Source organism: Dermacentor silvarum, chromosome 1 (genome assembly GCF_013339745.2).
Source record: "Dermacentor silvarum isolate Dsil-2018 chromosome 1, BIME_Dsil_1.4, whole genome shotgun sequence".
In the NCBI taxonomy this organism is placed as follows: domain Eukaryota; kingdom Metazoa; phylum Arthropoda; class Arachnida; order Ixodida; family Ixodidae; genus Dermacentor; species Dermacentor silvarum.
Window position 1 is genome coordinate 79,465,124 of NC_051154.1, and position 27,730 is coordinate 79,492,853.

The following is a 27,730-nucleotide window of genomic DNA, read 5'->3' on the forward strand; positions in this document are numbered from 1 at the left end:
AGTCTTCATAATTTTGATAGCTTCCCTTTGTAGATTATAACTGCCATGGAAATCAATCTCAGCTTGAAATTAGGATGCGGAACAGTTAGCGTTAAATACTGGATTCTTTACGGTTTTTTTTTTATGACGCAGGCCTCCTATATGTACGTACATGATATAACATATGCTGCACCTGCACCTCTCGCAAAGGTTTGCTTGCGACAATAACATTTCGTACGGGAGCGAAAATAGACGGTCGTTATTTTGGCAAAGTATTGATTGACATTGCATAAGCCTAGATAAGCGCGCACACCGGTCAGTACTCGTCTTGCAAAAACAACCAGACTTCGCGGAGGATGAAGGGACCTCGCAATCTACTATCTACAATATTTGAATGCGAGCTGCACTGCACCCATGCTCACAATGGGCGACAATGTGTGTCTCATTTTCTGAACACTTGCGTAGTTTGTCTGCAATCGCATAAGATCGAAAGGAGGAAACGTGTGTGCGCGCGCGCCGTTGTTGGCGTCGCGCATACTAATTCGAGATGTGCCCGGCAGCTCGAATGGACGACGAAGGTATTGAGTAGAAGGAAAAACAAAATAGAGGCGAGCAAGAAAAATATAAATGGGGCTCGGCTATAGGCCGTAATTGTCGCCAATTTTCAACCAGCAGGCGTGATGCCCAGTGGCCTTGACAATGAGCCAGTTGCTCACGTTACCCAACGCCGCCGCCTTAGTAGCGAGCGTCGTAATCTTGACAGGCGCTGGCCGCCGGCACGCATCGCGCCGTTCGCTGCCTTCAGACGCGTCGCCCCGTGGCCCAGCCTGGCCCGATAAAGAGTGCGATGGTGGGACGTACACGCAGTGCGAAACTCGATCCGCGGCCCCTCCTTAGCACTTTCCCCGCGCACTCAGCGCCACCGTGTACCAACGGGCGCGTGTTTGCCAGTGACGACCGAACGAGAACGCGCATCTGGCCTACTTCCACAGCAGTTAGCATACGCACCGCATGTGAGCAAGAACAAAGGTACTTCGCAGGTGGTACCGGTTTGACTGCAATATAAGCGGCGTGCTAATGCGCAAGATGAGTTAACAAGTTGAAAAATGGCCACGAACCTGATGTGACTAGCAGGAAAGCTTTGCGAGACATCGTGTTAAGGGTCATGATTATTCTACGGAGAACTGAACGTAAAGTGAAATGTTCACCTTCGTTTCTCATTCCGCTTTGTCGCACTCGCAGAAGCTCTTAGGTTTGTCCTAAGACTACTTAATAATTCGTTAATTAAGAATATTCATAATAGAGAACTCGTTAAGAATACTTAAGCCGCACGTAGTGTCGCTGTTTTTTTTTCTCTCTATTTTTGTCGTTCTCTGCCTTAGATGTTTGAAAACTGACCCACGGCCGCTATTTCATGGCCAGAACAACAGAATAATTACAAATCGAGCTCTTCAGACACCCAGCGTTGAAAAGCTATAGGCACATGTACGGGGTGTCAAAGTCGAGAATTGCTGCGAAAGAAATATACATGGCGATAGCCTTTGTATATATTTTGTACATCTGTACTTTTGTATATGCGTACTTCATATGCACTCTTGTGTGTCACTCTTGAGTATAGTCGCTGACACAAATAAACTGGGTGGCCCAAGTTCTGCAGGAAGCGTCCACGAAACTCCCCTGTGATTACTTCGATCCAAGCTGCCAGGAAGTATGACATTGGTACATGATATAATGAGGCAGAGCTATGTTCGCATATAGTTGTCATCAATATGAAAGGGTCCACCTAAACTTTTAATGCGTAAGCAATCTTTGGCGAGTACCCCGAGGAAGCCGTGTCTGTCCTGTAACGCCTTGTAACTAAGATGTAAGTGCGTAATTAGTCACGTCAAGAGATTTAATCATTATAATAGTATAAATGTAGATCATTGCATGGTAGCTTTAGGATCGATAAAAAAAAACTGGTCACGTCGTCGTTGCCTAGACATAGTCATTTGATGCAATAAAAAAGTGCATGGTAAGAATAACTGATTGGTAGATGTGGTTCGGAAAAAAACGTGTTGCGGTAGCGGTTAGGCTCAGTTATAAGATAGCCTTGAAAGGATAAGATGTGCCTTGCAATGGCACCAAAGTTCTAGCAATGGCACCAAAGAAACCTTAGCTTGGTGAAACGGAGAAGCGGCGTAGAAACGCTGAACGACGACGGGAATATCGTAGTCGGCAGAAGGAACAATGAGAACAGCGACAGGAACTAGGAGATAATCAACAGCAAGAAGAGGAAAGAAGGTGTTCAGAAGTGGACCGGAAACGATGTTATAGGGTGACGCTCAATAAAAAAAAAAATGCTACAGAAATGCGAAGAATTGTCTAATGCGTAAGCACTGTTAGGCTCCGGAAAAAAAAAAGCGATGGGTAGACATGCATAGGCTTGTAACATAAGTAAGCAAAAGCGAGGTAATAGCCGAGCCAAAGATTGCTTACGCATTAGTAGACAATTCTCAGTATTTCTGTAGCATTTTTTGCAAACTCCCGGAGGAACTAAACACAAATTTCTCCATAAAAGTGTTCAATGAGACTAAAAATTTAACAGGATTTTTTTTATGTATCAAGTTCCTAGATTTGAACTTAAGCATCACGACTTATCGTATTTTAAGAACAAAAAAAATCGATGTTCCTTTTCATGACGGCGGCACATACTGTGTAAATATCCTCAAGTGTAGCCCCTAATCCGCTATCGACGTACAGCTTTCACATTCGTCCTTTACGCATGCATCGAAATCAGAGTCGCGTAACGCCTCAACACACTCCTCCATTCCATGCGGTACAGGTCAGAGGTGTAAGGGGACTTTGTTACCGACCGTGTGTGTGAACTCGACACCTGCGAGGCGCGCATCTCCGATAACAACGACAATGCGCATCGTGCGTCCCTGCTTCGAATGCCGGCAGTTCGCGCATGTCATTAGCATAGCTAGCACCAACGTCGCTACCTAATTCCGTCCTATATTCCTACGCACGTTTTCTGTGTAACAAACATGACGGTGTGTCCTCCATGATTGACGCATGTTCCGCTGACATTATCCTTTTGATTGAAATATGGCTTTCCTCGACAATGGCCGACCGTGAAATATTGCACTGCGAAACCGGGTACAATATGATCTTACTGGTCGTCCAGGCGGTGGAGTAGTAATAGCTGCCCGCTATAGTGTTATTTCTAATGTGATTATAGTTGACAGTAATTTAGAATTTTTCAGTGCATGTATAACTATACGACATAAAAAGGGTTATCTTCTATATGTATGTTACAGACCGCCAATACCTTCTTCAACGTTATGTCCGGAACTACATGATGTCTTAAATAAGCTCATTGTGCGGTTCCCCGGCTGTCCTTTGTTTCTTTTGGATGATTTTAATGTACCTACTGTTAATTGGACTTCTGACACACCTAGTCTGGCGGCAAATCCGATGGAATGTTCGTCGTTTTTGAATATATGTGTCGACTTCAACCTTGGACAACTCGTTTTCCAGCCTAAGTTTCTCAAATCATTCTGCTAATGTGTTAGATTTTCTGCTCACTACAACCGCAGAACTTGTTTCACCGCTAACTTTTTTGTTCCTGGCTTAAGCGATCATTGTTTTATTCAGTGCAGTATTCACACCTCTGTATGCATATAGTGCGTACAGTGCTGCCCAAAGAAGGCCGCGGAAACGAAAAACCATTTAGCTGTGTAGCAAAGCTGCGATAATGGCAGGACTAAACTGATATTCGAAACTTGCCAAATAACAGCTGATTTAGTAGCAAATAGTAAAACAGCAGAGAAGTCCTGGCTTGATAGAGCCATGTCATCTCAACTCTTTTACCATTTGCTACTAAATCAGCTGTTTTCCTATTATGCTATTTTACTCACTGTTGGTAGCTGTAGCGTAGATAGGCCTGACACAATCCAAAAGGAAACCGAGCAAGATGCAGTCCGGAGTGACGAAAGAAGCGCGAAGTACTGCAGAATGCACGGACGTTTCCTTCGCGCGGTGCATCCTGGAATACGTAGTACTTATGATGCTTAATTACGCCACTCCAAGTATCTAATGAAATCACAGGTGAAATTGTATAGTTAATCAACTGAAGCCGACGAGACTGCGCGTAGCCAGCGTGGTGCAACCCTATATTAACTGAACCAGTATACAGAATCAGAGACGTTAGAATGAGTGCTATCAAACAGTGCGAACTTGGCAAACTGAAAGCTGGGCTTTAGCGAGCCAATGAGATCAATGTGGCGAGTCACATGACTGTTTCCAAGGCAGCACTCCGCGCACTGCACCGAATTGTCGCAAGAGGCGTCGTCATCTATCGTCAGCGCAGCGGCATGTACGGTCGTCGGTCGTAGAATTTCAGCAACGAAGACCCGGGGCTGAAGCTGTGGTTGAACCTGTTCCAAACGGTTCCTCCGTAAATATCCGGTTCGGTTCCAAGATGGCGTTTTTGTTGTTGTTCTTCTTCTTTCTGGGGTTTTACGTGCCAAAACCAGATCTCATTATAAGGCACGCCGTAGTGGAGGGCTCCGGATTAATTTTGACAACCTGGGGTTCTTTAACGTGCACTACAACGCAAGCACACGGGAGTTTCTGCATTTCGCCTCCATCGAAATGCGGCCGCCGCGGCCGGGATTCGATCCCGCGTCCTCGTGCTCAGCAGCGCAACGCCTTAGCTGACTGAGCCACCTCGGCGGGTATGGCGTTTTTGTACGTTCGATTCGGTTCCGGTTCAGCTCCGGTTTTTGGTTCAGTTCCGGTTCGGTTCGACACCCTGGCCGCAACGTTAAGAGGTGAGAATGGGTGGTACCTTCAGAAGAATTCCAAGATTCCGCCCCTCTGCCTTTCCTTCTCGGTACACACACGCGCCTGTTCTGAATAAACCACACTTGCTTGTCTATTATTATTATTATTATTATTATTATTATTATTATTATTATTATTATTATTATTATTATTATTATTATTATTATTATTATTATTATTATTACGCGGCATTAGCAACAATATCCATGGGCCAGCGCTTGCAACTGCATGTCGGTAGGCTTTTTGAAGCCAACCAATGCGCAGAGAGAAAGAGAGAGAAATAAGATGGGAAAGGCAGGAGGTTAACTGGAAGAAAAGCTTCTGGTTGGCTACCCTACTGACTGGGGGAAGGGTAAGGAGAAAAGAAAGACTGAAAGAATGGCGAAGAAAGAAAGCAAACGCGCGAAATAAAAATAAGAAGAAGAGGTGGTGGGGAACGCCTGGGAGTTTCAAGGTCGCTCTAATAAATCACTCCAAGTAAAAACTTTAATAGACCTTGATCGACTTCTGACGTGAAGACCGTATAGGCCGGCACTACAGCATTGTCTACAGAATAAAGAATAGCCTGTATCTAGCCCTTTGAACATGCTGATCAGTAACCCACCGAGTTACGTGAACCAAAGAGGTCTCTAACGAAATGTGGTAAGGCCTGGCGTAAAATCGTTGTTGCGTGTGCGGAGACGTCAGAGTTACTCTTAAAAAAAAATTAAATTCTGGGGTTATCCATGCCAAAGCCACGATCTGATTAAGAGGCAGTTTTGACCGCAATTTTGACCACCTGAGGTTGTTGAACGTGCACCCAATGTATGGTACACGAACGCTTTTGCATTTTGCTCATCGAGATGCGGCCGCCGCGCGGGCGGAATTGAACCCGAGACCTCGAGCTCAGCAGCGCAACGCCAAAGCCACTAAGCTACCACGGCGGGTGATAAGGTTTTGCCATTCTCGCAGTATCTTGCGTCAGGACCGCTGCCAATCACGGTCAATGAATTGCAAGAAATATAAAGAAAGTCAATGGACAGCACATCCATGCACCCTAAGAATTGTGGTCCATTCGAGGATAGACAGGCCGCATTAATGGCTCCAGTGCACTTAGTGACAAAAAGTGGTTTATGGGAATGAAACATTATATATATATATATATATATATATATATATATGAAAGAGAACCAAGGGGCCCGATTTTTATTAGTCATATCATAAGCAACTAACAAACAATGACACCAACAAGGACAGCATAGAGGGAATTATCCGTAGTTATTAATTCAATTAAAAAAATCGTAAATAAATGGAAATGGAAAGTGGATGAAAAACATGAAAAAACAACTGGCCGCAGGTGGGATACGAACTCACGTCTTCGCATTACGCGTGCGATGCTCTTACCATTTGAGCTACCGCGGTGCCGTTTTACCACCCATACTTTCTGGAGTATTTATGTTTATCTGCTAGAACTAACCCTGGGAGTGTTAGCCAGCGCCACCACTCACGGCCTTGGCGGCGGATGCAGAACATTCATTCTGCCACAGGCGTCACGTATACGTGGACTGTTTGGCTGAATGCAACTGGTCAACAAACCCACACATGCTACCTATAAAGGCATCAAAGCTGCCGGATGTGAGACCCTGCCGGATGTGCGCCGTCAAACTCGCCGTAAAAATGCACTGTTTTTTCCCTTACTTTTTTACCAAAATGCTCTTTTATACATTGAAGCACAAAAGTAACTAAAACGCCCATGTATTTCGTCCCACACTTTGGGAAATAATATCTAGAAACTGGTGTCATCCTGGAAATTCATTTCCAGTGGATGCGTCTTGCAAGCTCACCGGCTACAATTCGTAAATTGCAATATGTGTCGTAACGTAATTACCTAAGAAGTTAATCAGTGAATTTTTTTAATTACTTGACTATGTGTTTCGATTTCTCGTGTTACTAATGTGCGCCTCTTCGAATAACCCGCAGCTCAACGATAAGAATTATGCTACCTGCCAGAGGCGATTTTTTAAAGTTCCGTAAAGCTTAATTTTGAACAGCCGGTATATAAAGCTAAGGTAAGCAACCAGACGAGCGTCCGGTTTGCTACCCTAAACTGGGGGTAGCGGGAAGGAGGAACAGAAAGAGGAGAATAGGGAGAGAGTGAGCACTGCACGCAGAAAGTGGGATGCACAACGCCGGTGTTGCTCAAAAACTGCAATAGCGCACGAATAGCTTTCTATGCCTTTGACGGATGTGGCCAGGGTCCGAGAATTTTCGTTTCGTCTGCTTAGTGTGGTCTGGTAAAGAGATGCGCTGGACGTCGTATTTGAGGGCAAGTGCACAACAGGTGTTGGATATAGTTTCTTCGGACCCACAAGCGTCTCACGTTGGTGTATCGGCCATTCCAACACGGAAAGAATTAATGAATATAAATGTCGTAGATTCTGGCAACCGATATGTCAGCTGTATATGACTCGCGCAACAAGCGACGTTCTTGCCTGCCCACCAGCATCTGTCTGACCAGCAATATGTTACCCGCTTCGTTTTCTTGATGTTTGGACGCGCAGTGATGAAAATTCTTCCCAAGCCAGTTTAGCACTGATGTACGTAACGGTCTAAACAGGTTGCAAAGCAAAAGCCACGATCACTGAAGCCTGCTCATCTGTTTCGCAGGATGTTATCCTGACCTGCGGCTGCTCACAAGCACTGGAGATGTGCGTCACTGTCCTCGCAAACAGCGGACAAAATATCCTGATGCCAAGGCCAGGATTTTCCGTCTACAAGACACACGCAGAGTCCGTTGGCATCAAGGTCAAGTTCTACAATTTATTGGTAAGAATAACCGAAGAATGAGAAGTGTTTTCTAAACTGGTGTCCATCGTTTAAAGTGGGAAGATGTAGTTGTAAAATGCTTAAACAACTTGCTCGACAAGAGTCTGCAGGCTCGTTGGTTAGACATTACTTTTGACTGCAACGCATGAAGATCAATATACACAAAACGGTTTCGAGTTATTCGTCTTGTGTCCAGTATATTCTAAGCGCTGTACAGCCAAGTGTAGTAAATATAGTGCTGTCGCCAGACGATTCGAACACTCAGGACCGAATTCACAAAGCTTTTCGTTCGCAAGTGTTCTTTGCGACTGGCCGGCAGCCTTCGCTAACTGAATGTCCAGCATTAGGATCGGATCGAGTTCGCGCTTACGAACAGTTGCAGCATAGGTACTTTTTTTGAATACGGGTCCACTTATTTAGACAGCTCTGAATGTCTGTGAACGCGAATAGTGTCTGCGAGAATATTAACCTCCTCTCAGATACTTCAAATTAAAAGCAATACGCATCCAGTTTAAGGTTGAAGAATGGCTGTGAACATGGGCGCCGGCAGCATTTTGTCTTGAGGGGGGCAAATCCGTTGCATCGCGGCGAGTGGGGGGGAGGGGGCAAGTGCCCCTTTTGCACCGTCTTGCCGACGCCTATGGCTGTGAAGCGTACAAATAAAACCTACCCTTATGCAGTCACACCAAGTTTGCGTTTACGAGCAGTAAGCTTGTATGTGTCACTGGTTTTCAAGCCCAGAAAGCCTTTTGGACACGTGAGTTACGTGACATGAAGAGCAGATGTTCCACCAGCCGAGCGTATACAGTGTTGAGACGGTGCGTTATTGTGCATATCTGAATTGGTTCCACCTTGTGCTATAGCACTATATAGCATTTGATCCGGAGCGCCCAACTGCGGCGTTGCTCATAGTCAAATTATGCATTTGAGACGTGAGACCGCATGCATCCATAGATTTGTCAATTTTAGATTATTAAAGATTTAAGTGATTATAGCACACTTTTTTTTTCACAGTGCGTGAATAATGTGTCGCCGAAAAAATTATTCATCTCTACTGCAATGTCTTTACCAATTACTTTAAAACGTCCTCGCTGAACCAGATGCTGGTATAATCAACAAAGTAAAACTGGAAGGAGCACAAAGAGAAACACAAAATTTTGTTTACACTGGTGAAATATTCTTTCAAGGCTGTTTTAAGAACGACGGACGGCTGGTGATGCCGCTTTCTCTCGCCATGACGTTATGGATTTAGACGGCGTCTGCTAGGGCCTTGTTAATTCTTTATCGGTAAAAATGAACTACATTGAATTCTAATTACGAGCCAAGAACTGAACGTGGCAAGTTTAAGGAACATTTATTGATCCAACGCGGTCAAAGTACGAAAATAACGTTGAAATCCGTGGCTTCACACTGACGTACGGCGTTGGGGTTTCGGCGCGAAAAAAAAAAATTGATACTTTGGCCTTCTTCTTTCTCTGCTAATAATCAACATATTATCCCAAATTAACGACAATCTATTTTTAAAAGAATACTTTATCAGTCTAAACTGAGCAAGTGCTTCTTTTTTAGTGTCCCTCTAGGTAATTTTTTCAGTAAGTTAAGCCTATCGTAAAACAACCTTCGTCGCATTTATAAGAGGCAGTTCTCGTGCGCCAGTGTGCAATACCGTCTTGGCCGAACCTCGGCTCTATAGATGCCGTTCTCGTTTGCCGAGAGTTGACCCACCGAACCGTTCGCAGCCCGACAGAAGCTGGGCGGTGGACCTCGTGCACCTCGAGTCCCAGATCGACGCGAACACCGCAGCGATCGTGGTCAACAACCCGAGCAATCCGTGCGGCAGTGTCTACTCCAAAGAACACCTCAAGGACATCCTGGCTGTGGCTGCGAGAAATTATGTGCCCGTCATCGCCGACGAGATATATGAGCACTTTGTAAGTAACCTTCTTAGTTTGGACAAAGCCAGCACGTTATTGCATTGCCTTGATTGTCCCGCTGCTTGCAGATTATTGTTCTTGTTTTGTCATTTCTCCTTGTTTTTTACCTTAATTTTTTATACACTTCCTCAATAAATATTATTATGCCCGGTAATTCGGTATTACTCGGTAAATGTCTGGCACGCTGCGGCATTTGTATTTTCCACGCTTTCTGTATTTATTACTTACCGAAAAAAAAATAACTGAAAGCTAAGGCATATTTATTCCATACAGTCCTTAAACATTTTTTTAATTGCATTGTTTCATTGCAGGAGACGAAGGCAAAAAATTGATTTTCAACAACGCCTTTGTGGAGGATATAAGTAATGTACTTATATGTAGCATTACAGATAGCTCCAGCCAGTTTTTCCGTGAAATGTCAATCATGTTAGGGATAATCGCTTGTCGCGCGGCCCCTTGACACTACCAGGTCACGTAAGGAAAACAAAACGGCACACTTACATCTCTGCTTCGCACATGTGTCCATCAAAAGTTGCGAATAAATCTGAATTTGACCAAATCGTTCAGTCGCGCCTACACGTCTTTTTTTTTTTTTTTTTTTTTGCAGGTTTTCGAAGGCCAGCAGTACCACCCAATGGGATCCATAAGCGAAGATGTGCCCATTTTGTCTTGCAGCGGCCTCACAAAGAGGTAATGCAATGATCTTGGCTGTCATAACAGACATGCTCAGAGGTTGACGGGAATTAGCGAACATAAAATAAAATGAGATTCTTTTTGCATGTTCGCTCTCTGAGATCATCGCTGAGCCCTATTATGTATGTACAGGGTCGACCACATCTAAGGTGAACACCTCATTAGTATTCAAGCCGGTAAAACTGCAGCTTTGATTCTACTTCACGAGTGAAATGTTCATTATACGATGTGTAATCATGGTGTCGATAAACACAATAATGATTTTTCGAATCATGTACTGAACATCAGCTTCTATGATGTCTTGAATACTAATGAGGTGTTCACCTTAGATGTGGTCGACCCTGTACAAACGCGTTCTTTTATGCACTGAAATACAACTTGAAGATAGCGTAATACATTAGGTGTACGCGAAAAACTTCTTTGGAACTCCTTAGGGACCAACAGCTTCTGGTACGTGTTCACTCAGACTGGCGTATGCAGCTGGCAAAGAAGAAAATACCACATAAAATGGAGATTTAACAAAAATTACGTCGTAGGGGGTGGTTAGGCATATAACACAACAGGTTGAATGCTCCGTAAAGCGGAGCAAGAGCTCCAAACGTGGAAGAAATTAACAGCAAAGACATTTTATCTCTCGATGTCCAGATTCCTGGTTCCTGGCTGGCGAACAGGTTGGATCGTAATCCACGATAGACACGACGTGTTCGCGCATGGGGTGAGCCTGTGTGCCCCTCACAAGGGCGCTTTCTCCTTTTCAGAACCGTATTGTTACAGGTGCCATGATAGCAACTTTTTGCGTTGACGCCACAGTTTGGTGAGTTGCTCACCGATTTTTGCCCGCTTAAAACGTGAACAGCAAGGTTGGGGCTTCGACTCCTTTCCTTTCACTAAACATGTAGCTCCGGTCTACAGTTCAAGTGTTTGCATTCGGCTGTCGGTCCTATATAGCGCTCTAACAGCGGAACATTTAAAGGACGCATTTACAGCACTGTGCTAACACTTCCTACGAACGCGGCGTACCGTCTAAGGACGAGATACACAAGATGGGCGCAAAGATGCTTCTCCCATATCATCACCTGGTTTGGGGCACTCGCGCACACAGCCCGAAAATTAGGTGCGCATCGCGGAAATTAAGCACCGCAGCTCAATCGTTTAAAGATTCAGAGACCGCATGATGAGGTTGGCATGCGGGCACGTACGCGCACACTTGAAAATTCGCTCCAATAATCTGAGTTTGTTCTTAAGTTTTTTTTTCTTCTTTCCGGCTTGCAGGTGAAGCAAGGACTGCAGTCTTTGAGCCAAAAAATAATGGGAGGCAACGCCCTTATTCAGGTAAAAATTTAGTATCTGAAGTGAATGAATGAAAAATAGGCAAACCACGAAGAATAGAAAGATTAAAGACAGAAGAAGGCAGGCCCTTCTAGGGCCACTAGGGGTGCTGGAAAAGCACTGAATGAGCAAGCGCTCGACATGAAGCCTATACAAGCGTAAGCAGCACACCTAAACGCGGCAAACAGAGCAGACCAATAAAACCACTTAGATGCACTGAGTCTGCAAGCACCGAGAAAAGAAAAAAATTACTAAAGAATGTGCTATACCGAGGCGCGCAACTGGATTCGTAAGGCTGCATGGTCACCATGAAGAAAGCAGAACATAACAATCACACATCAGAGATTCGCCCAAACTTGTATTAGACAGTCCCGCCTATAGATGCCCCTAACGTGATGCGCTTTGCCCTCACAACGACCGCCCTCTCTCTCTCTATATATATATATATATTTTTTTTTGTTTATTTTTTTTTTCAGGGAGCGCTCCCTTCCATTTTGAAGAACACGCCGAAGAAATTTTACGAGGAGACTGTTGCCGCAGTGCAAGTAAGGAGCCGAACCGACTTGAACGCACTGTTGCGTCATTTCTTAACATTTCTTAACATTCTTTGCCCTCTCCCCACATTCTTATTCCTCGCAGAAAAACGCCGAGAATGCGTACAAAGCGTTATCAACGATTCCAGGATTGCGCCCAATTATGCCGCAGGGTGCCATGTACTTGATGGTGAGTGACAGCGCCGGACGGGATCCTCTCTGCTGGAGAGGGCGCAGTGTTCATTTTTGACGACAGCGATCCTGGCTTCTTTTGTGACTCGCAGGTTGGCCTCGAGATTAGCAAATTCCCCGAGTACGACAGCGACGCCGAATTCGTCAAGGCCCTCTTCGCGGAGGAATCCGTCTTTTGCCTGCCAGGACGGGTACGTCACGGAGCATGTCGGCAGCACCATTCTGGTCAGGGCCTCCGGTTTTAGAAAGCGCCGGACCCTCGTGCGTAAACAAAGATAGCAAGTATACGTGGAAAGAGATGTGAAACAAGTTTCTGGTGGCGGCATTCGGCCAGCCTGCCTGCGGCGTCGTTCAGATAGGCAGCTCGTTCCAGACTGCCTCCAGACAGCCCCAGGCAATGCGCGCTATCGTGCGTCTCACATAACACCCTAGACAGAGCGGAGCCACTAGGGGCCCCCGTGGCCGCGTTATCTGTGGCGGACGCGGCCGCGTGCACGGAGTTTTAGCGCTACAGTGTATTAGAATGTTGCATCTCAACGATAGAAATGAGCATGGCAAAACACTGCTCGAGCAACTCCTCTGTCGGGGAATTGGAGAAGTGAAGGCAATAAGAATTTTCTTTTTTTATATATATTCCAGTACGAACCACACTGCACCTGCTTGTGTGAGCGCGACTTTTAGTTGTGTTTTCCAACTGCACCGAAGAAGAAAGGAAGAGAACAGTTTTAGGTGATGTTTACCGGCAATTATTGCGGCTGCGTTACTCTAACAGGATATTTGCTACGTGCGCTATTCACTTCACGAATGTACCCGACTACGCATTCGAAAGTACTAGCCCGCAGATTTTACAAACAGTTGTCCTAGTCAGGGTTTCCATTAATCAATCGCTGACCGTAAAAACGCCTATTTTTCTTTGCAGTGTTTCCACTATCCGAACTACTTTCGCATCGTGCTCACGGTGCCGGAAGATATGATGCTCGAAGCCATCGACCGAATTGCGGCGTTCTGCAAGGCCCACTACATTGACGAGAACAGGCTCGTGCAACAAAGCGAAAACAACCTTGTCATAGGTGGCACACCGATCGCCATGGAGGCCCGAGGATAATATGTACAGAGAAGTGGAAACGATGTTGTGCAAAACTGTTGCTGCTGCGGCAGAAGGCAGCGCGTGCAGCAAGGCATCTGTTTACATCAACAGGATGAATGTCCGCATTTATGTATATAACATAGGAAGCTTCCACAAAAGTGTCACCAGGCGTGTCTAAGCACGAAATGGGAACACTGGCACTTACTTTTAACTACTGCGAAACTGTTTTTAATTACTAATAAATTTTACGTTTTAAGAAAACCAAGCTCTCATCATATTACTGCGCAGACACAGCCGCGCTCCACATCCACACGCCTTAAAAAGTACAGAAAGCGTATATGCTATTGGAAACGCCGAGAAAGGTCATTCATGCAAATCAGTGGAAAAATGTCGGCCAGCGAGCAGCTGACCGATGACCTAAGGACAGGTAAGAATGGAGTAACCGGAATGCAATATATTCTTCTTCATTTGTAAGCCGCGATCGTCGCTACAATTAATTTTCCTGAGAATGTGCCCCGCACCCATGCACGTGAGCGCGCGCAATAATTTACTAGTAATTTCACGTGTACGTTTGCGCGTTCTTCTGTCTTCAGTCGCTTTCGCCGTAGCGCCCGTGCGGCGCCTGCGACTGCCAAGAACACGCTGCTCGGCCTTGCACGAACACGCGAGTGAAAAGATTGGGAGAAACATTTTTCTGAGATGCGTTGAAAGGCTCGTACGTACCCATGAACGCATTCGCGTGGCGTGCTCGTGGGGTACTTGAAGCGTTGTCACGATGACAAAACGGGGCTTCGCAACCAGCCGCAATAGAATTTACGATCGGCCGACCGGATAGCGATACTTTGAAAAACTTCCACTATGCGAAGTATAATCTCTCACGCCGTGGGCCATACGGGAAGCTCGGCGTGTTTATAAATACTTGATCGCACCGAAGGTCCGATGGCACGCAAGTGACCTCGCTAGCACGCTGCTTATGGAAACTGAAAACTGTAAACAAACATCGGAAATATACCATGTATGTTTTCCGGTCTTTCACTAACTCCAGAGTGAATTCCCGAGTGGCGTTGGGTCTCGCAGAAGCAGTACTCAAGTTGGCCAGTTTTTAAAGTCTGGAAAGGTAAACTTCGCGGAAACGATCATCAACGGTTTTACCAGTTGTGTATTTGCTGCCAAAGGCATGCAAACGATCTCACAAGACTCGACTTACCTCGACCTTTAATCAGATTTGACGACCTCAATCAACCTCATCCGAAAGGATGAGACTCTTTTCGAAGACTTAACCTCAGCTTTCGGCGGTTGTCAGCGACCTCACCTCAACCTCATTATTAACGTTAAGGTCGAGTTATGAAACCTGACCTAATTTCGTGAGGTTGAGGTGAGGTGCTTGTTCAGTAAGAGGTTTCAGCGAGGCGCGAATCTAGGGGGTAAGTCCAGATGTCCTACCCACCTCCCACTCAATTTTTCTCGAAGTCCATCATGGAGGCGACCCCACTCTTGTTCTTGACAGCTGGCAATTTTAATTATCACCTTGGAGCTAGAAAAGCAACGAGGCTGCAACGAGATACGCTTTCAATTTGGACTAGGAAACCTTGACGAAATCAGCGCTATAGGGGAATGTTCCCTCTCCTCAGGCTTGAATAGCGACTGTAAAAAAAAAAAAAAAAAAAAAGATACGAAAGAAATTACGTTCAGAAGTTCTTCGACTAGGGCTAGTTCATGACTGTATGGTGTATTGTTGCGCTAGTTTTTCAAAGTGCATGGTCCGTGTTCGTTTCTTATTTTTCGTGGGAGTGTCCGCGTGTGTGCCACCGTGTATAAATGCAGGAAAAGAAAGCGGTAGGAAAGTATTTACAGTGGCCCCGTGAATATTAACAGTCTGTGTACAGACTGTGTACAATGTCTAGAGTAGTTGTAACTAAATATAATTGTCCAAGTGCGGAAAAGAAGAGGGAAGACCGGTACAATGTCAAAGTTCGGGAAATCGGCCGTTAGAATGGCGATAAGGGCGTCGTTGATGATGCTGGAGATAAGGCGACACGCGGTAAGAATATTCGGGAGGAGGAGGAAACAACTTTATTTTGTTAATTTGGCTTAGTGAGGGGTGGCTACCAGGTGATGCCTTACAGCCACCTCCTCGGCTCTTTTGATGGCCCGAAGTTACCTCCAGGTACGGGTTCATGAGTATCGCTTCCCACACTTCAGGCGAGGGAGCGGCCAGGAGATCTGGTGGGGGGGGGGGGATCTTCTCTGCAGTCCCAGAGAATATGATTTAAGGAGGTTATGGACCCACATAATGAGCAAAGCGGGTGTGTCAAGTCAGGGTAAAAGTGTGTGTATATTTGTGGGTTGGGAAAGGAGTGCGTTTGGAGTCGGCGCCAGGTGACTTCTTGTCCCTTGGTGAGCTTGGGATGAGGTTGGGGTTTTGTCCGTCTTGAGAGGCGGTAGTATTGGGCAATATCATGGTATACGTGGTCAGTGGCTCGCTGACCAGGTCCCCTGGGTCAGAGACGGGACCCACCGCTCGGCTGATGAATCCTCGAGCACACTGATGGGCCGCCTCGTTCCCCGGGTTCTCTGCGTGAGCCGGGACCCATATCAATTCAATTGGGGTGGGTTCTTCTTCACTATCTTGTTGTTTGGGAGAGAGTAGGGGATGCAGTAGTCGTAGCGTGGCTGGGACCACGATTCCACGTGCAAAGTTGGATATGGCGGTCTTTGAGTCGATGATTATAGTTGTAAATCCGGCCGCTGCAGCGAGGGCAATGGCCGCCTCTTCTGCCTCCGCTGAGTTGAGTGCACGGACAGAACAGGTAGTCCTTATTGGTGTTGCTCGGGGCGTAAATTGGGTGTTGTAATTGCTGTTGATGATCCTGGGGAGGCTAATTACGCTGATTACGTACATGTTATGTGGCAAGGAATATTGAGCAGCGTCGACGTATGCTGCTTCGGAGTTGGACCCGTGGGTTTTGTGCAGGGCTTGAGCTCTTGCTTTTTGTCTGCCGTCGTGATGACCTGCCAACATGTTCTTTGGCAGTGGCTTGATGATGAACCTCTTTCTGATGTTGGGGCGAATAGTGGCAGGATCGTTGTGCGTTTGGGATAGTCTGTGCCCGATGTGGTCCAGGATCCAACTCTTGCTTCCCTGTAGTCGGTGAATGTGCGCCATGCGGTGTGCTTCTAGAAACTCTTCCACGGTACTGTGTAACCCCAGCCTTAGGAGGCGCTCGGTAGGGGTGGTACGGATGAGCCCCAGCGCCGATTTGTACACTTTGCGAATGAGGCGGTCCAGTCTTGCTCTTTCAGTTTGGAGTAGATGTAGGTAGGGAAGGGCGTAGGTGAGCCTTGAGATGACAAAGGCGTGGAAGAATATTCGGGAAAACTCAACTGTAGTTGACATCCACGTAATCCGAAGCATTGCGCGAATCGTTGCAGCGCGAGACGCCGACGCGCGTTGAGCTGGTGAGGCCCTAGCGGCCCGAGATGCGCATGTTTGAAGGATGAGCGAAGCGTCGTTGCACGTGCGCGATGAGCTCACGCTGAACGCGCTTGGCTGGTCCTCCTTCGTCGTCCCCCTCGTTCGCGGAGGCCAACCGGAGCCTCAGCTTGTTGGCGGCAGTTGTCTGCTAGTTGACCGACTAACACGATAAGATATCGAGGTACATCACAAAAACTGGAGTGACTCGGCGAATGCTTCTCATTAAAAGATGCGAAGGTACCTGAAGAAAGCGTGGGAGAAGCGAAGTGTCGCATTTTGGCAGCAAGAGTTAGAACGCGTGGTAACGCGATTGAAGTGGCCCTTGCGCTCGCAGCGTTGTCGTGGTTGAGATCGCATTAGTGGTGGCCGCATACGCTGATGTGGAATCCGATGGCGCCACGTTGTAGTGTGGTGTTGCAAGTAAAGTTAGGCAGACAATGCATGTGAGCGTGGCAGAATGCTCCTGTGCAGCTTTTGGTGCGCGAGTAGCTAGCTGCGGTGAGATTTCAGTCGAGATTTTGATGGTTGTTCTTGTTTCAGCTGAAGTCGCAATGTGAACCGCAGTCACAGGGGAAGTCTATCTCTGAGACCCTCAGTTTTACGAAGACGAGTTTTGACCCGATGCATGCGGCATGGGCTGAAAAGATGGTAACAGTGGCGCAGCTTTAAGCGGCGTTTACATTGGCAGGCGTTCATGGCTGGACAATGACAGCAACGTACCCGATGCAGATCGCGAGGGGTAACCGGACTCTCCAAAGCTGCCGCAGGCATTGATGGGCGTTGTTCACGAGACGTTTGCGGAGTGTGTTAGACCTGTACAGCTGTGCCCACTTGACAGGACTGGTGCGTCATGGTTGGTGAAGGCATTGCAACGCTCGACGCACTGGTATCGTAAAGTAGCTCAAAGGGAAGGCGAAACGAGCGAGACCGTATATATACGTTGTTCGGAATGCTGCATCACGCTCATGCTCATCGTTTTGTCCGAAACCAAAGGTCGTGTGCAGTCCTACCTTACTGGAATTGAATGAAAGCTGGGCCGTCAGTAGAGAAAACTTAAAGCAGAATCCTTTGAAAAGAAGTGCGATAAGTTTTAGCTCGTCTCGCGGATTATACACACCTATCTTCTGAGTGGTGTGGACTAAACATTCCTAGTGTCACTTTGACTTGATATCGCAACCATCTGCCGCACCACCAAATAGGTCCTTCACCTTACACCCAGTTCCTCACCCTGCCGATGTAGGTATGCGTCGCCGCCGAAAGTCACATGAGCGTGCTTAGCAATTTGGTGTGCGACTTTGTGCAGTCGAGTGAGCGGCTGAAGAAAGTTTACATTTTTCTCTCCCTCCCCCTCCACTATTCTCTGTGTGAAGCGCTTATATGCTTCTTTGATAAACGCATATAGGACACAGCCGTTTTAAAGGATGCACCTTGTGGCACTGCCAAAAGTGACGCTAGTGACGTTTGTCAAAATGAAGCGTTGTCCTTACACTAGCGTAAGGAAAGCACTAGGATTTTTGTGTTTCATGAATACCGTTATAAGTGGACTGCATTGTGTTGAGGACTACGGGGCTTCAATAATAATCATCATCATCAGTTTACTTATACAGGGTGTCTCAGCGAACACTTTCATTTTTTTTTTTTAAGTTGCCTGTGACAGATAGCACAACTCTATTTCATGAGCTGGCCTGAGCTGGCCATGAGCTGTGGAGTTCGCAAGGCGGATCCACTTGGAACGAATTCTCAGGATGACACCAGTTTCGAGATATTAATTCCCGAACTTTGCGGAGAAATGTATTGGCGTTCCAGTTTCCTTTTGTGCTTCTCGAACCCGCCGTGGTTGCTCAGTGGCTATGGTGTTGGGCTGCTGAGCACGAGGTCGCGGGATCGAATCCCGGCCACGGCGGCCGCATTTCGATGGGGGCGAAATGCGAAAACACCCGTGTACTTAGATTTAGGTGCACGTTAAAGAACCCCAGGTGGTCCAAATTTCCGGAGTCCCCCACTACGGCGTGCCTCATAATCAGAACTGGATTTGGCACGTAAAACCCCATAATTTTTTTTTGTGCTTCTCGAAGTATCTCGAAATTGGTGTCATCCTGAGAATCCGTTCTAAGTGGATCCGCCTTGCGAACGATACGGTTAGAATTTGTAAATTGCAATATCAGCCATAAGGTAATTAGGTAAATGCTTAATTAGTGATTTTTTGTTAATTAGTAGATAATGGATTTCATTTTTTAAGTAATGCCCGCCTCTTCGAGTAGACCATGAGAGCAGCATTCCGGACAAGCTGGTAATCCATTACTAAAGTATTATTGCGCAATAAAAAGACATGGACGGGAGAGAAGAACACGCACACCAAGCGCAAACTTTCAACTAAATTTATTGTGCCACTGAATCGGTTTATATGTGTGAAGCAGTATAGACTGCGCATGCGCTTACATGAACTAAAAAGGACTGTGTATACATGTACATAGTTACGAGTCAAGTGATGCCGCCTCCAAGAAACTTAGTTTTTTTCTGTGAGAGCCAGTGAAGGGAAACTAATACCCGTGCCACACGGGCAAAGGAAAGTGCACTTTGAGCGAGTGCACTTCGCGGTTAGTGTCATTCGCAGGCTGCCACACGGGAACGTTTAGTGACACTCATGGCAGAGTGCCCTCGCCGGCGAGTGCGTTCAGCGGACTCACTTCGCGGCGGTGAAGTGTGTAGCCTCGTTAGCAATGCTTACAAGATACACAAAGTGATATTGAAAGAAGAGTCAGGAGTAATATCTAATAACATAGTTTTGAATTGCTAACCTTACAAGATAATAAAATGGGAAACGCCGCAAAAAAAAAAAAAAAAAACAGCAAGAACAGCAAAAAAAAAAAAAAAAAAAAAAGGGAACTACTCTCGCTCTCGGGCTGTTCACGACCACGCCGGATAATGATTGCGCAGTTGTTTGGCGGATCGAGTCGTTTTGACTGTTGCTGGTCAAGTTGCCGTCGTTGCCGGCGCTTATAAAGGTGAATTGTAAATGTTGTTTCTAACAATAATAAATTGTTTTCGTTCACACATTTTTATATTAATAAAAATATGCTTTCCCGTCTGACTCCCGGTCGCCATGGCCATCAATTTGAAAGAACACTTTTCTTTCTCGTGTAGCAGCGCACCGCCAAAGTGACACTCAGCGCGCTGAAGTGCACTCGCTCAAAGTGCACTTTACTTTGCCCGTGTGGCACGGGTATAACACACTTATCACCGAATTTTGCAATCACGATTGTGTCCCGTGGTAGCACGTAGCTTATCCGTGAAATAACTGAAGCGCAGATGATTGCAAAATTGGGTGATAAGTGTGTTAGTTTCCCTTCACTGGCTCTCACAGAAAAAGAACTAAGTTTCTTGGAGGCGGCATCACTTGACTCGTAACTATGTTACACGTATACGCAATCCTTTTTAGTTCATGTAAGCGCATGCGCAGTCTATACTGCTTCACAAATATCAACCGATTCGGTGGCACAATAAATTCAGTTGAAAGTTTGCGCTTGGTGTGTGTGTTCTTCTCTCCCGTCCATGCCTTTTTATTGCGCAATAATACTTTAGTAACGAGTAGGACCAGCTCACGAACTAGAATTGTGCTATCTGCCACAGGCAACCTTTAAAATATTTGAAAGTGTTCGCTGAAACACCCTGTATGTCTACTGCAGAACGAAGGCCTCTCCCAGCTATCACCAATTACACCTGTCTTGCGCTAGGTGATTCCAACTTGCGCCTGCAAATTCTCAAATGTCATCACCCCACCTAATTTTCTGCCGTCCTTGACTGCGCTTCCCTTCCCTTGGCATCCATTCCGTAACCCCAATGGTCCACCGGTTATCTGCCCTACGCATTACATGTCCTGCCCAGCTTCATTTTTTTTTTTCTCTTAATGTCACCTATAGAATATCTTCTTCTTTCTGGGGTTTCACGTGCCAAAACCAGTTCTGATTATGAGGCACGCCGTAGTGGAGGGCTCCGGATTAATTTTGACCACCTGGGGTTCTTTAACGTGCACTACAACGCAAGCACACGGGCGTTTTTGCATTTCGCCTCCATCGAAATGCGGCCGCCGCGGCCGGGATTCGATCCCGCGATCTCGTGCTCAGCAGCGCAACGCCTTAGCTGACTAAGCCACCGCGGCGGGTCACCTATAGAATATCGGCTATCCTCGTTCGCTCTCTGATCCACACCGCTCTCTTCCTGTCTTTTAACATTCCGCCTAAAATTTTTCGTTCCATCGCTCTTTGTGCGGTCCTTAACTTGTTCTCGAGCTTCTTTGTTAACCTCCAAGTTTCTGCCTTATATGTAAGCACCGTTAGAACGCAATGATTACACACGTTTCTTTTCAACGACAGCGGTAACCTAACAGTCAGAATTTGGTAATACCTGTCGTATGCACTCCAACCCGTTTTTCTTCTTCTGTAAATTTCCTTCTCGTGATCAGGGTCCCCTGTAAGTAATTGACCTAGATAAGCGCACTCCTACACATACTCTAGAGGCTGAGTGGCAGTCATGAATTCTTGTTTGCAAGGCATTTGAAAATTATCTTTGTCTCCTGCATATTAATATTCAACGCTACTCTCACACTTCTCGGTTAAGGTCCTCAATCATATGTTGTAATTCGTCCCCATTGTTGCTGAATAGGACGATGACATCTGCAAACCCAAGGTTGCTGAGATATTCGCCATCGATCCTCACTCCTAATCCTTCCCAGTCTAATAGCTTGAATACTTCTTTTATCCAAGCAGCTAATAGCATTAGAGAGATTGTGTCTCCTTGCTTAACCCCTTTCTTGTTAGGTAATTTTAAACTTTTCTTGTGAAGAATTAAGGTAGCTGTGGAGTCTTTGTAGATATTTCCCAAGAAATTCACGTATGCCTCCTGTACTCCTTGATTACGCAATGCCTCCATCACTGCTGGTATTTCTGCTGAATCAAAGGCCTTTTCATAATCAATGAAAGCCATATAGAGAGGTTGATTGTAGTGCGCAGATTTCTCAATTATCTGATTGATGACATGGGCGTGATCCATTGTAGAATATCACTTCCTGAAGCGAGCATGTCCTCTTGGTTGGTTAAAGTCAAGTGTAGCGCTGATTTTATGGAAAATTATCTTGGTGAATATTTTATACACAATACTCAAAACAAGGTAATGGGCCTATAGTTATTCAATTCTTTAACGTCTGTCTCTCTTCTTGTGGATTAGTATAATGTTGGCATTCTTCCAGCTCTCTGGTACAATTGAAGTCGTAAGGCATTGCACATAAAGGGTCGCAAGCTTTTCAAGCATATCATCTCCTGCACCTTGGATTAAATAGAGTGTTATTCCACCTTCTCCTGCCGCTTTTCCCCGGGGCATGTTTTGCAAGGCCCTTCTAATTTCTTCGCTAGGAGGAGCCTTCGTATCCTGTTCATCAATACTTCCAATGAAGGTTGCGTGGCTGCTCTCGATTCTACACAGGTCAGTATAGAATTCTTCTGTTGCTTTTGATATATCATAATTGCTGATTACATTATCCTGCTTATCTCTCACTGCATACATCTTTCCCTGTCCCATGCTTAGAATTCTTCTCACTGATTTCATGCTGTGGCCATCTTTTACTAGTTCCTCAACCTTTCCGACGTTATAGTTGCGAATATCGCTTATTTCCAACATAATGAGTTTAAATATTTCTTTAAATTGTGGTGAAAATCTTTTATTCAGCAACTTAAGGTAGAACCTATTTTGGCCCATACTAATCTATTTTATCACTCACCGCTGCTCCTCGCCATCCGTCAACGGCATCTGATCCCGGATGAAAACGCATGTATTGCTGATCCCGACTGAGCAGGCCGGGGATGGAACCAGGCCTTTACACTAAGCGTGCGGAGAGGAGGAAACAATCGACCATCTACTTTGTTTCTGCCCCGCCTTCTCCAAAGAAAGGGCTTCTCTCTGCGCGTCATTCCGACGCCTAGGACTATCTACGGACTCAGCATCGCAGCTGCTCCTTCCCGCCTTCAGGCACCTTCTCACATTCCTGGAGGACACGGGGCTGTCGTGCAAATTGTGAATGCGCCACCTGGCTACCCCAGACGGTCAAGGGCTGTGTAATCGCCTAGACCTTCTCTCTCTATTCTTCCTTCTTCACATCCCCCGCCCCTTCCTCAAGACGCTGAGTCGTGCTCCCTAAAGGGCTGCAGAAAATAGCGCCCCTTCCTCTTCACAACCACAATCTCTCTCTCTGATCCCGACTCATTTGTAAACAGAGGTTATTAATAATACTTGCACAGTTTTGATCATCTTCTGACATATTGCAGTTCCGTTGCAATACGTAAATCCTTGCTGTACTGATTCACTTTGTTTTCTTGTTTAGTTGTGTATGCTATGCAGTCGTGTTATCTGGTTCCATTCATTGTTGTACCCCCACCCCGCCCTCTTATGTAATGCCTATCAGGCTTTTAGGGTACTTGTATAATAATAATAATAATAATAATAATAATAATAATAATAATAATAATAATAATAATAATAATAATAATAGCAGTTTCGCCAGAGAGGCGAAGCATTTATTGCGATAGCAAATTACTGGACAGCTCTACGCAGTAAGGTTAGTAGTTTTATTAGTTTTATTAGCTGTATAAACTGCCGTAGACATTTGCTTACTAACTAAATTAACAATTAAAATTAAATAAAATATTTCATTTTACGTGCCCAAACTACAATCTGATTGTGAGGCACGCCGTAGTGGGGGACTCCGAATTAATTTAAACCACCTGGGGTTATTTAACGTGCCCCTAAATCTAAGTACACGGGTGCTTTGGCATTTCGCCACCATCGAAATGCGGCCGCCGTGGCCGGTATTTGATCCCGCCACCTCGCGCTTATTTGCAGCCGCCCAACACCATAGCCACTAACCACGGCGGGTACTAAATTAAAAAGCATGGTGCCACGCGCGCACTGCTAAACATGAACACATCTAACTCGATGACTGTGGACACTCGCTGTTACAAAGCTGGCGTGTTGCAGAGAGGCAGCAGCGGCGAACCAACACCCCTTCGTGCTGCCTCTCGCTTCAGCGCGAACCACGCGCCTGAGAACACAGTGCAAACGAAGCCATCAGCTATCTCGAGTCCGCTAGCCTTCGAACCCACTGCAGATTACCTAGAAAACAAGACGCTCGCGGCCGCGCTTAGCCGCGGCCGGAGTAGAAGCGGAAACGCCCCCCCGCTAACCTGCCCCCTCCCTCCTTTCCTAGCGCGTCCATTTCACCGCTCCCCCACCCCTTGCGCGCAAGAAGTTGGCGCGCACCCTCCCTCCCTTCCTTTTACAGTGTACTAGAAGAGTTGCTTATTCTAGTACACTGTACTTCCTTTCTTGCGCGTGCGAGAAGATGCCGCCGCACCAGGACACCATCCTTCTCGGCTCACCCTCGCATTCTTCCCCTTGCGCCTACAGCATACGGCGCACGGCAGCAATCTTATCACACTTGGACTTTATAGGGACCCTCACGGCGACGGCGTAAATTCGCTGGAGTGTACATGTAATTGCTATCACAATAATAATAATAATAATAATAATAATAATAATAATAATAATAATAATAATAATAATAATAATAATAATAATAATAATAATAATAATTTAGCACGGACGGATATAAGACCCGTTCTTGCTAAAAGGAATGTGAAGAGAAAAGGAACATGCAAAGGGCGAATTAAAATTGCGCGGACAGAGATGTCTCCCAAAGGTACTCGAGGAGAGAGTCCAGCATTCTCTTTAGCTGCTGTTGGCTCTGCATTTGACCTCATGCATTTCTGGAAACCTGCGAGATGGAGGGCTGCGGGTTGCCTGCTTTTAAGCTTGTGTCAGTGCTGCAGGTAACGCTCCCGCACGAGGTGGAAAACGTCGGCTCGCTTTCTGGTGTTGCCCCTCAAACAAAGACCTGTAGATGTAGGGAAGAAGTTAGGTCCTGGCCCACGAGTTTTCTTCCGTTTTATAAAAGTCGCAGTTTCTCCTGAAAGGGGGAACATTATAGCGAGAGCAAAGTATAGACAACTACACGAAGTAAGGTTTACAATTTTATCGGCCGTATAAATTGCAGTAAACATTCGCGAACTAATTAAATTCACAAGCATGGCATATCACGCTCCCATAGTAAAGCATGAACAGACCTCACTTGATGGCTACGAACACTCTGTCACAATGCGGCGTGATGAAGAGCGCCGGCGGTGGGGACGCACAAGCGCTTCCTGTTGCCTCTCGCTTTACGACATCTCGGAAACTTGAGATCACGCGACCTCCAACACTGGGCGTGCGGAAACAGAGCGCGCGTAAAGCCACCAGCCATCTCCACTCGCCTTAACATTTGCGCAAGCGGCAGATTACCTCCAAGATACGGCGCGTGGGCCGCGTATGCGCTCAGCCGCGCGGACAGCCATGCGCAGCCACGGCTGGACTAGAGGAGGAGACGCGCGTTCACCTGCCCTCTGCCCCCTCCAGCGTCATTGATCACGTTACCGCGCATTTACCCCCCCCCCCCCCCCTAGCGCGCACTTAATCACGTCACCTTCAACATTGGGCGCGCTGGAAGACGGCGCGCCTCGAGGCACTATCATTGTCGGCTCCCCCTCGCACTGATTCCTTCGCAACCCATAGTATACGGCGCGCGGGACGCGATAGGACCTCATCGCACTTGGACATTATACGGGAACATCACGGCGAGGGCGAAAATTCACTTGGCGTGCATATTTGCTATCGCTATAAAAGGGTAAGTTCCGACTTCATTTTAACGATCCAACATTCAAATCAATGAAGATAGAGCGGTGAAATAATATTTTAGCAGTGTAATCTAATTGCCGGGTTTAACGCTCCGAAGCTTCACGATGGGCTATGAGGCTCGCGCAACGAAAACGGCAAATTATGCTACCAAGAAAATACAACCAAAACACTGCTGTCGCGCCACCCACCTGCATCGTTTCATTATGCAGACCACGTAATGAGTAAACTATTTATATTGCAGGAGTACAAGAAAATAAAAAAATGGCTGCGGCTTAGCTCAGCTAACCCTGGATATGCAAAGCGAAATCTTGGTTTAGCTTGGTTAAGTCTTGGTTTCACTTGTTTAACCTTTGATTAGCTTGATTAGCTTTGAACGGCTCACTCTTCCTCAGTCTCTGACGCTAGCTTCGCGAGCTTGGCATTCCAGACCCTCTCCAGTGAAGCAGTTCGCCGGGCGATATCTGCGTGGTGGTCAGACGCCGCTTGCCGACGACAGTTCAAAGCCTCCCGCTCCCGCGCAACGCTCAGAGAAGGCTGCCCGACCTCGCTCTCATCCATGGCCAAGCTCGCACATTCAGCGTTTTCCCTGCGTTTTCTGGCGTTTCGTCACCCGGCGTCGCTCAGCGTCGACGCTGAAGGAGGCGCGAAGGCGAAACGCCGTGCTCAAGACACACCAGATCTCGTCGCCGTCACCGACGACGCCGAGAGACGTAACGGCAAGAGACGCCGGTAAAAGCGCTGAATGTGTGTGCGTGTGTGAGAGAGCCGGGGGGGGGGGGGGGGGGGGGGGATCTTTAGCCAGGCGCGCGGTGAGTCACGTGGTCAGGCGATGACCCAGCTGCGGAGAGCGCGTGCGCCAAGCCGCCGGCGGCAGCGGAGCTCGGCGCGGCGAGTCACGTGATGCGTTGCCAAGGCTACGGCGCAGCTGCGGTCAAATGAAGGTCAAATTGCTGGCGAAGGTGAAACTCGGCTCGACGTCCTTAGTAAAGCTTTCGCTTTAAAAACCTTCGAACATCTAACAAACCCCACAGAATGCGCTTTTTCCAGTCAATCGGAGCAGCGCCGCCACAGCGGAGCTTCAATGTCGCCGGTCACGCAGCGCGCCGTGCTCGCTGCCAGGGCTGCACCATTCCACCAGCAAATCTGGTGGAATGGTGGTGGCGGTGCCAGCCATATTTCTGTTCCAAGTGCGAAGCACTTCTCAAGAGTGGCATCAGAACTTAAGGGGATTCAAACACATAAATCTATTCACCTGTCCATAGATCGTTCTAAAATCGGACACATGACTTCGCAACCAAATGGCGGATATCATGAATAACCCGCAAACATTAATGCTACTACTGGTACTTAGACTTGCAAGGTTTACACGGTTGCTGCAAAATTTATTCACGGTACATCTATGGTCTTCTTGTAGCAGTCATTTGAAGATACTTCATATACGCATACGGGTATTCCAGTGTTTAAACATTAAATATGCACAATCACAATGATGCCCACAGTGCGTATATCAGATATTTATTGGCATTTATTGGCATTTATTGGCAATTTTTGGCATGTTAGCTTTCATTTTCCCGTCAAAGGCCCAAAACCTTTCTCTCATGCAGGTTGCAACAGTATCTTTACTATCAAATTGATGACATAAGTGTTCTATCAACTGTCCTCCTTCAAGGTGAGAAGGAGCTAGTAGCAATGCCAGTGGGCTAAACTAAAACAAATTGTCCTTATGGGTCATTGAGTTTTAATGCCTACAAAAATGCTTTTTTTTATGCGAAGTGTAATGTTCTCGCAAGGGCACCACAAGGAGATGACCTGGAACACTGCTTTATCTATCACACTATTTTGTTGAAATACATCAGTTTTTTTCATCACAGAGCTTTAAATGACAGGGTAAACTTCACGATACTTCACGATACTGCTTCACAAAAACGAGAAACTAGCTTCCTTTCTGGACAAAGTAAAATATGTACAATATTCCTTGTACAGACGCCAACCGTTAGGAATAACGCATACACAGCCAGCACTGAGAGACAGAGAAAAACATTATTTTGATCGGAAGTAAGCCAGCACTGAAGGCTCTGTGTCTACTACGTACCTT

At 46.4% G+C, this 27,730-nt stretch overlaps 1 protein-coding gene across 2 annotated transcripts in view; it reads left to right on the forward strand.

Annotated features, from left to right (window-relative positions):
- The window catches only part of LOC119431381 (tyrosine aminotransferase), a 61,953-nt gene extending 48,310 nt beyond the window's left edge, over positions 1-13,643 (forward strand). For both annotated transcript variants that reach the window (XM_049670289.1, XM_049670287.1), the window contains exons 4-12: positions 7,456-7,614; positions 9,354-9,545; positions 10,156-10,238; positions 10,887-10,956; positions 11,514-11,573; positions 12,047-12,115; positions 12,210-12,293; positions 12,388-12,486; positions 13,215-13,643. In XM_049670289.1, the coding sequence (XP_049526246.1) occupies positions 7,456-7,614; positions 9,354-9,545; positions 10,156-10,238; positions 10,887-10,956; positions 11,514-11,573; positions 12,047-12,115; positions 12,210-12,293; positions 12,388-12,486; positions 13,215-13,400 (1,002 nt within the window). In that variant the 3' untranslated portion in view covers positions 13,401-13,643. The remainder of the gene's footprint in view (positions 1-7,455; positions 7,615-9,353; positions 9,546-10,155; positions 10,239-10,886; positions 10,957-11,513; positions 11,574-12,046; positions 12,116-12,209; positions 12,294-12,387; positions 12,487-13,214) is intronic.
- The last annotated feature ends 14,087 nt before the right edge of the window (positions 13,644-27,730 follow it).